Source organism: Saccostrea echinata, unplaced genomic scaffold (assembly GCF_033153115.1).
Source record: "Saccostrea echinata isolate AGI-Se365-2 ecotype Australia unplaced genomic scaffold, CSIRO_AGI_Sech_v1 ptg000024l, whole genome shotgun sequence".
Taxonomy (NCBI): domain Eukaryota; kingdom Metazoa; phylum Mollusca; class Bivalvia; order Ostreida; family Ostreidae; genus Saccostrea; species Saccostrea echinata.
This window is the reverse complement of record NW_026889773.1, coordinates 1,662,586-1,673,236: the sequence shown is the minus strand read 5'-3', so window position 1 is coordinate 1,673,236 and position 10,651 is coordinate 1,662,586. Positions and strand designations below refer to the sequence as shown.

The 10,651-nt window shown below is 33.5% G+C and overlaps 1 protein-coding gene across 1 annotated transcript; it reads left to right on the top strand.

Moving 5' to 3' along the window:
- Positions 1 to 2,811: 2,811 nt before the first annotated feature.
- On the top strand, positions 2,812 to 9,924 carry LOC133191802 (hemicentin-1-like). The gene is made up of 6 exons (XM_061327537.1): positions 2,812 to 2,896; positions 3,202 to 3,278; positions 3,415 to 3,619; positions 3,937 to 4,089; positions 7,812 to 7,946; positions 9,438 to 9,924. The coding sequence occupies exons 1-6, from the start codon at positions 2,824 to 2,826 to the stop codon at positions 9,824 to 9,826; spliced, it is 1,032 nt and encodes a 343-aa protein (XP_061183521.1). The 5' UTR covers positions 2,812 to 2,823; the 3' UTR covers positions 9,827 to 9,924.
- Positions 9,925 to 10,651: the final 727 nt, after the last annotated feature.

Below are 10,651 nucleotides of genomic sequence, written 5' to 3'. Positions count from 1 at the left end.
ATAGTATAACCTTTTAATTTTGTCATTTAAACTTTAAAACTTTTAGAAATAAACACTTCATATCATAAGGCTGCGTGATCTAACCCCTGTGTATTTGCCTACCAAAACCATGCAGTTTTTTTTTTCTGGTATCAAAAATGACACAAGGTCATTCTACAGGTTCCTTTTGCTACAATCCACATGGAGAAAAATGACACCAAGGCCATAATTTCTACAAAAAAGTGGGTCATTTTTCTACGTAGAATATTGACCAGGGGAACCAATTTCTACGTAGACAAATGATCCCCGGTCAATATTCTATGGGGGTCACTTTTCGTCGTTACATCAGCGCAACACCGACGACGTCAAAACGTAGCTCGTGGAGTTTTTGAATTTGTTGAGGAATCGTGCGTCTTTGCATAAATTCAATACTGCGTGTTATTTTCTTTTAGTTATCGAGTTATCCATTTCCAACGTACTACAGTTATGAATAAATCAAGGAATAAATTCTTTTATTAGACAATTTCCCAACCCCGATGAAAAACCTAAGTGCTCGAAAACTTAACGGTGGTCTCCATGTATGACGTCCAGCTCTAGCCTTATCACTTTGTCTTTATTTTTGTTGGTCTACCAAACGCTTCTTCCATCGGATAACCAGTCCATTCATCTTTGAACCTCTTTCACTATGTATAAACCTGTGATCGATACATGTATTTGTGTCGTTCCCAGCTCTTTTCCGTATGAGCAGGAGTCAAACCCCGCTCCACACAAACTGAGCGATAATAGTGTTTGTGCATATAACGTCATATTTTTGTTATTTATGATGTCAAAGTATTGATTTTTTTTTACACACGGGTACTGTAGATCATAAAGTTTCTACGGATATAATTTTTTGTCACATTATATTTCTCTATAGCCTGGTATTAAAGAAAGCATTGCTGTAAATGCTATTTTTGAAAGTCAAGAAATTGCCGTGCGCCGACCACCGATAAATGTTGTTTATAAATGCATATGGCATTGATACCTTATTTTATTAAGCCAAAATGATAAAGGTATCATTTCCCAACATTATGCCAAAAATGAATAATTTGGTCAGGTAGTTCATGAAATATTTAAAAAATTCGCGTTTTTCTGGGACAACCCTCGTATTTCTAGTTTCTTTTTATTACATTTTGGAAGAATGTCTCCTTGTATAAAGGAAACGCATAGGTTTTTGGCATGGCTGTCTGTCTTGTCCATAAGACTGTAACAGAGTCGTGTTCTTATCATAATTGTCTGTTAGGTTTTCTGAAGAGTAAATTTTTACATTCATACAAAGTAGAATCTGTTGGTGACTTTTTTGTTGTTGCTAAAAGTGGGGGATATTAATTTAGATCTGTCCATCCGTCCTTCCGTCTGAAACACTATAGTTTCCACATGAAGCCTCTAAAACTCCTTTAGCTTTTGCAATGGAATTTTATTTCATAATTTTTATTCCTTATACATAAAAAAAAGACTCCTTTTGATTTTCAGGTCAGATGGCAAGGTCAGAAATCCATATGTTGCATACAATGATTTCCAGATGAAAGCTAAAGTTAGTTCTCTTTCAGCTCTCACAATTAAACTTTAGGTGATGATTCACTTAAAAGAAAAATCATTGATTTTAGGCGTATAGTGAAAGTTTAAGGTTACAAAATCTCATATTGTACAATGTATGAATGGTAGGCTTTAGTTCTCGGATGAAATCTCTAAAATGTTACTAGCTTTTCCAATAAAATTTTATATCAATACTCCTAACTTAAAGAGGACCATGGCTGATTTTGAGGTCAATATAGGTCAAAGGACAAGGTCGCATATTCAGATATTGTATAAAATGGTTTCTTGATAATAACTCAAATTTTCTCTGAGCTTTTTCAATGAATTTTAGGTTGATAATTCTCTCTACCTTATAAAAGGCCCCTATTGATGTTGAGACCAAAAGGCGAAAGATAAAGGTACAAAATCGTAATTATATGGTATGGATTTCTCTTCAATACTGTCTATTACAAAATCATTACCCCCATTGATTTATAATTGAAAGACCAAAGGTTAAGTTTACACCCCCCCCCCCCCCTCCACACACACACACACACATTCACACACACAGTTCATAATATTGGACATGGGGACACAAACGTCACTGTCAGTCCCTAATTGTAAATGTGTGTGTTTGGTGGTGGTGGTGGGGGGGGGGGGGTGTGAGTCTACTTTGAGTTACTCAGTTAGTGTAAATAAGAAAAGGGGAAAAAAATCATATGCTCACACTTCATACAATTTGCTTAGACTCATTAAGCCGTCAAATCAATGATTCAAATTCATCTGGATAAGGTTCAGGTCACATGAAGGAATGTAAGAAATTCATCTTATGATTATAGAATCAACTTGGTAACATAGAAGAATAAAAAGTTCTATATGTACAAAATTATGTATCAGCTATAAGCTTTAGCAGAGCAGTACATAGAACTCTGTAAATGTTGGGAAATGACACTCAGGTAGATCTCGTCTTTTGAATTTTGATACATGTAGATGACCATAGGTCCATGGTCCTTTTGTTTTATTTCAAGATTTCCATAGGAAATATCTGCTTGACTTTGTATATCTTTGGAGAGGAAAGGAGTTATATAGGTCTTTTATATAAGAGGAGAGATGCTTTTAACCCTGTTTTAAGAGGTAAACACTTATACTCAGTATGTGGACCTAACAGGAAATTACAATATGAAGTGTTACATTCCAATCTAATGATATTACGCTACAATAACACTAGAACGTTTTTACACTGAAGACGGCAGATCTGTGTTGTTCCTGTGGAATCTGGATCACAGAGTGATGAATACATTTCTAAAATACTCGTTTTGGATTATTCTCAATTGTCACATTTATCATTCCCAGTTATCCAGAGGTATGTTACCCTACATTTAGGCCTAAATTGAAGTTTAGTATAAACAGTGTGGATGGCAATAGTATTTATTTTCATCCCTCTTGTATCATACATATTTCTATGTACACATTTATCATCCTTTTCATATACGTTCAGATTATCCTCTCTTGTTGAGTGTTGTATTTTTATTTGAATGCTGTAGAATCACAGAGTACACTTCCATGGGTCTCAAGAATAAATGCTTATTGTTGTTGTCGATATTTCATACATTAGTTAAATTTCCCTACAAGTACATTAATGCGGTTTAAAATTGGTCATTTTTGTAGAGTATGAACTGAGAATAAAGGAAGCTGGGTCGGATTTAGTGAATCCATTTCGATGTGAAATAAATAAAGGAGAAGAGGTATGTAAAATCTGTATGTAGAAACAAAACGGGGTGGTAAATCTTTATTGACAAAAAATGTAGATTATTGATAGATTTAGGAAAAAGAAACAGCATTTGTATTTTCATAATGGTAACTCCGTGTTTTCGTACATAGATTCTGTGGAGGAAAGATGATAATGAAGTGATTTTCATTGGTAATACCATGATTTCACAAGATACACGGATTAGAGTTAAAAACGATACTTCAACAGATCGAAGTTTATCAATTAGATATCTGAAATCTTCCGACGAGGGTCGATATCGGTGTATAAATAGAAAAACTCAAGCCATCATTAGTGACTATCGCCTAAAATTAAAAGGTAACAGCTTGTAAACAGATATGAATATTTTCAGATTACTTGTATAAAATTATTGTTTGATTTATTTATTTATTTTTTATTCATTTGCTAATCGTATCTTTACTTCCAAAAAGTGTTTTTTTTTTTTAACGCCGAAGAATGTCGAATTTAAAGAATACTAGTAATAACGAAATTATTTATTTGATAAATAATAATTGTCATAAAAATAAAGTGATGATATTTATAGGTAGATATATGCATGTAGTTAATTTTCACATTCTATAACACGACCAATCAAAAAAATTAAAGGAACCTTTTCACTACTTTGAATGAAACAGCAAAACCTGAGATACCAATTCATAGTGGGGACAAAGTGAACGTTTTAGAATATGGCACAACTCGTTTATGGTGTAATGCAACCGGAATTCCACAACCTACAGTCACGTGGTATGCTATGGAAGTAACAAATCAACAGGAGGAAGTATTAAGAGGTACATTAATTATTATGGTGGCATATTTCGGCCCCCTACGTGCAAGATAAATTATGTTAACATGTATGTCAACATGGAAACATAATAATTATGTTGAAATATACGTTATCAATCTCTTAAGAGAATCTAATTTGAATGTTGGTAAACATACTTACTAACGCCGTTAGCCGACTACGTACGAGCAAGATGCAACAGAATTATACACGGTGTAGTACCTAAACGGTTGCTATCAGAACAAAAAAGCGTTCATTGTTTCTATTCGTAAATTTTACGGCTACTAGCTGAAATAAATATGTCGGGAAAACTTGGAACAAGAGGTAAAATTGTCAGAAAGTGACCCCAAATCGATTTAGACTCAGAAAAATCCTTGTGCACGGAACAAGTAAGGGATTTCTTTAAATGATGCCAGATGTATTTTGTAGAACAACCTTCTAAAACTTTAAATGTAGTAAAATTTCCGAAGCATGTACCCATTCGCAAGTCAATATACTCCAAGTTTCCATGCCTTTTTTCATCATTTATAGGTTAGTTTGAGTTCATTTTGGTATGTAAAGATGTGTCAATCTATAATAATTCGTAGATATGAAATTTTTTTTATAAAAAAGTGTATTTTGAAAGAGATTTTTGGACAAAACACGATCTTCTTAAGTTACGGTTACTATCAGAAATGTTGGTATGTAGGCACCGGCTATAAACTGAATATAATGCACCGGCTGCTATTTGAAATATAATTTAATTGTTTTTCAATCAAGAAAGAGAAAATTAAAAATCTTATGGCTGCACAGGCATAGTAAATATATTTAAAACATCCAAAGAGCAGATGGAACACAATGTCTACATGTACAATTGACATTTATCAACTTAACTCGAATTTGTTGTGTTCTGCCAAGTAGAGCTGATCTTCGAAAAACATCACTATACATGTACAAAATCAAAAAGAAAGCTATACGAAGGAAACGTAAGTTTAAATTAAATGAAAGAACTTTTCCATCAGTACTTCAAAAGCTTTGGAAAGCTTTCGAAAACTATTTCTTTTTAAATTTTTGTAGCCTATATGTATACTTAGACCTAAATAATATCTAGTAAATTTTCAGTTTAACCTTTGACGGTAGTGCTTTGGTACGCTGTTGCATCAGAAAATACAATTAACACGCATTATTCAAACCATCGGATCTTGAATGGAGAGGATGTCCGATTCCCCCTTTTGGATGATTTTTCTGGATTATTAAATTTATGCAGATAGAAGAGACAATCACCCCCCCCCCTCCCGGGGGTGGGGGGCGCTCAAAAGAAGAAGGTCTTTCAGATGGAGAAGACTGAGCTACTTGTTTGCTTTTCAATTTTCTTATATTTACTTCTATTTCTCTCTCTGTCTCTTTTGAGTGGGCTTTGAAACCCCCCCCCCCCCCCCCCTTAGAATAGGTGGAGATCCGAACAGGAAAAAGGCTAATATTCTATCCAGTAAGTAATATATAATTATGTACATTTAAAGGAGAGGGCATTACAATTATTTACAGACAAACGTAGTCTTTTTCGAAACAGAAGGGGGGGGGGGGTAATTGTGTGCAATTCCACTTTATTATTTTCAATACATGTACATATTTTTTGGACATTAGGAGTCTTTGACCATACTGTACTCGTACATCAAAAATTGAATTTAAAAAAAGTAGTTTATTGAACTGGATGTATAATATAGTAGCATCTATAATAAGGTTTGTTATTCGAGCGAGCCGCTCACTTGGATGAAACTTGTAAGGATGGTGTATCTACGGTTGCCTTGCTTACACATAGGATCCGATGCTGCTGATCTGGCCTTCAATTTTTGAAAAGTGTTTGAGACAAGTCCATTCTAAAGAAACTATATTACCACAACTCACTGAATAAAAGTTTATAGTTTATATCCAACCAAAAAAACAAAACAAAAACAAAAAATAAAACAAAAAAACATGAGCGATCCTTTATTTGTGAATCTGGCGTAGTTACTCAGGTGAAATCTAATAAATTCAATGGAAGGTGCACATAATTTAAAGACTAACAATTTTATTTTGTGCAGGATACTTAATAAATGTACAGGGTATTCACAAACACTACTATTATTATTAGTCATACCATAGATAGAGATATTGAAATAAATCAATTTATCGTTATAGGATCGAAATCAAGGTAATATAAACAAGTCAGTTATTAAAAAGAATATAGAATGAACATTTCAAATATAGTTTTCTAAACTATTGCATAATAGATGTGAATTAAGGACGTGTATTAAAGAAAAATTGAAAACTTAAGACATTTCCAATAGAAACCGGTGTTGTTGTCTAATAGTAGCCGTAACATAAGTTTCTCCGCATGAAAACGCTTTTGTTTTTAAGAAACCGTTTGAAATGGGTAATTCTATGAAATAATCAATACGTTTTACAAAAATACACCGATCTGTCGATTCATTTTTATCAAATATCTAAACATTTTGACGCTAATTAAATATATGTCTTATGTGCATGTAAGTGTGTCCGAGACTTACGACAGTTTTTCGTTCTATACATCAACAATCCTTTTATTCATAAAAAATTAGAGATACATGTTAGTTTTAAAAGGTATGTTACGTTCCGTAAGGGTGAAATAATAAGCAGCTAAACTTTGATAATTGAATTATTGACCATTTTATTGAGCCAGCGAAGAAAAATACTTACCATTTCGTCCATTTTTTCCAATAGCAACCGCACAATTTTCAGATAGCAGTAATGTACGCGCATTTTTTTCTGATAGCAACCGTTTAGGTACTACACCGTGTTATATTGACATGCGACTTATTTATGTTAACATGCAAGATTTATGTCTTATGCGATTTCTTTATGTTAACATGCAACATAGTTATGTAGAGATGCGGCTTATTTATGTCAAGTTGCAAGATAATTATGTTAACATGCAACTTATGTCAACATGCGACTTATTTATGTCAACATGCGAATTATATTTTAACATGCAAGATATTTATGTCAACATCCAAGATAATAAGTTGCATGTTAACATACATATTTTATAGTACATACATATTTCACATATTGACATAATTTACTCGCATATTAACAAAATTATGTTAAATGTTGACAAAAATAAGTTGCATGTCTACATAATTATCTCGCATGTTAACATAAATACGTAGCATGTCAACATAATTCTGTTGCATCTTGCTTGTATGATGTCTTATAATGGCGTTAGTAAGTAAGTTTACCAACATTCAAATTAGATTCTCTAAAGAGATTTTTAGCCTGTATGTCAACATGATTATTTTGCATGTTGACATAAATAAGTCACATGTCTACATAATTGTGTTGCATGTTAACATAATTTATCTTGCATGTAGGGGGGGGGGGGGATATGCCAGCATAAATTATACAAAAAGTGTCATAATATTTATGATTTCATAAGAATGAAAAAAGGTGCATAATTGTCTTATAGTTTATCAAATGATTTTAAAATCAGTAAATCTATTATAAAGGAAATATCTCGCACATAACTAGAGCGAAATTACAAGAGAAATAATACTGTACGACTAAGAAATTGGGATATTTCCTTATATAACAATTGAATATATATTTCAAATACATATAGACTGATTCCTTTTCTTTTTAGGAGCAAACTCAAATTAGTATCATTGTAATAAAACTCGTGTTAAAAAACATACAGATAATTTGTATTTAAAACGTTACAAATGTTTTATTCAGATATTGGAATACGGGGTAACATGCTTGGAATTCAGAATGTGTCAAGGTTCTGCGCGACAAAGTTTCAATGTCGAGCAACAAATAATTACAAGGAAAATAAAGCAGCTGTACACAACATAACTCTCAATGTAAAATGTGAGTATCACAATCAGTACTAGCAGTAACTCTCAATGTAAAATGTGAGTATCACAATCAGTACTAGCAGTACCTCTCAATGTAAAATGTGAGTATCACAATCAGTACTAGCAGTACCTCTCAATGTAAAATGTGAGTATCACAATCAGTACTAGGAGTGGCTCTCAATGTAAAATGTGAGTATCACAATCAGTACTAGCAGTAACTCTCAATGTAAAATGTGAGTATCACAATCAGTACTAGGAGTGGCTCTCAATGTAAAATGTGAGTATCACAATCAGTACTAGCAGTAACTCTCAATGTAAAATGTGAGTATCACAATCAGTACTAGCAGTACCTCTCAATGTAAAATGTGAGTATCACAATCAGTACTAGGAGTGGCTCTCAATGTAAAATGTGAGTATCACAATCAGTACTAGCAGTAACTCTCAATGTAAAATGTGAGTATCACAATCAGTACTAGGAGTGGCTCTCAATGTAAAATGTGAGTATCACAATCAGTACTAGCAGTAGCTCTTACTGTAAAATGTGAGTATCACATTCAGTACTAGCAGTACCTCTCAATGTAAAATGTGAGTATCACAATCAGTACTAGTGGTACCTCTCAATGTAAAATGTGAGTATCACAATCAGTACTAGTGGTACCTCTCAATGTAAAATGTGAGTATCACAATCAGTACTAGTAGTACCTTTCAATGTAGAATGTGAGTATCACAATCAGTACTAGTGGTACCTCTCAATGTTAAATGTGAGTATCGCAATCACTACTAGTAGTATCTCTCAATGTAAAATGTGAGTATCACAATCACTACTAGTAGTACCTCTCAATGTAAAATGTGAGTATCACAATCAGTACTGGTAGTACCTCTCAATGTAAAATGTGAGTATCACAATCAGTACTGGTAGTATCTCTCAATGTAAAATGTGAGTATCACATTCAGTACTAGCAGTACCTCTCAATGTAAAATGTGAGTATCACAATCGGTACTAGTGGTACCTCTCAATGTAAAATGTGAGTATCACATTCAGTACTAGCAGTACCTCTCAATGTAAAATGTGAGTATCACAATCACTACTAGTAGTATCTCTCAATGTAAAATGTGAGTATCACAATCACTACTAGTAGTACCTCTCAATGTAAAATGTGAGTATCACAATCAGTACTGGTAGTACCTCTCAATGTAAAATGTGAGTATCACAATCAGAACTAGTAGTAACTCTCTATGTAAAATGTGAGTATCACAATCAGTACTAGTACTATTCTTAATGTAAAATGTAAGTATCAAAATTAGTACTAGCAGTAGCTTTCAATGTAAAATGAGAGTATCACAATCAGTGCTAGTAGTAGAAAGTACCTTTATCAGTGTTCACAAATGACAATTAGTTTCTAACTTCTCTTGATAATTTTTCATAATATTCATTGATTTATTTTCCTAGTATCGAAGCTTACTTTCTATAGTATTTTATTAATTTTTTAAAAATTCTTTTCAGTTTTGCCTGATGTTAAAATAAAAATAAGGCTCAACGAAGGAAATTTTAAGGTTCTGTCTTCTTTTGCTGGTGACAGAGCAGACAAAGTAGAATTGGTGTGTGACGTTTTAGCCAATCCCTTAACAACTGTCACGTGGTACAGAGACGAAATAGAAATAGGGAGATACTCATCAGGAGAGACTAAACCAAAACGAAACGACAAGGAATCGAACAACTATGTGTACGAATTGTCCAATATCCAGATAAATCGAAGGGAGCCTAGATTTTTGTCTTTTCCTTTAAAATTCACTCTAGATGCTAAATATACATTTTCTAGTTACAGATGTATTGTAATGAATGAACTAGGTTCTGTAGAAGATTCTGTAAACGTTGTGCCTAAGCAAAATTAAATCATTCGAAGAAAGATGGTTTCCCAAATCTGCTCTGTTGAAATCTACATTGTTTGCTTCGAGAGTACTGATAGGTATAATGAAAGAAAAAAAACCCCAGTTGTTTAACCTTAGCCAGAACACTGTTTTGCTTTGTGTTTTAGAAATAAACTGATTATATCATACAATGGAGAAATAACTTTCAACTGCATATTTAAGGCAAGGGATGAATCAAAATAGTACTCGAACTTGCGACAAAAAAGAAAATGTCGCCTAAAATCAAAGATTTTTTTTCTAATTGCTTAATATACCAGGAGAGCTATGATTCTGCAGCTAGGATATGCAAATTATTATCGGTCTTGTAGAGTAGGTGGGCCACTCACGTTTTCAAATCCAATATTACACCGCTAGAGTCGAGGGGACATACTTCTTCAGCTTGCAAAAGCAGTGTTTCTTGTTTTGTTTTTAACTTTTTTTAGGTCACCTGAGTTTACATAGGTGACCTATTGCTATCCGTTTTCGTCCGTCGGCGTGCATTTGAACTTTTTCAGCTTCTTCTCTGAAACCGCTCAATCAATTTCAACCAATTTTGTCATATAGCATCTATGGGTGAAGGGATGCAAAATTTGTGAATTTCATAGTCCCTGCTCCCCTGGGGCCTAAGGGGTGGGGCAAAAACCACTAAAATTTATGCATTCTTTAAAAATCTTCTTTACTCCTGGACATCAAGCAGTCAAACTGTTGGCATGATTGTAATAAGCATTGAGCCCTCTACCAAAATTGTGAAATTCATGGCCCCAGGGTCAGGGGTTCTGGTTCTATGGTCGGGCTATATAGATCATATAG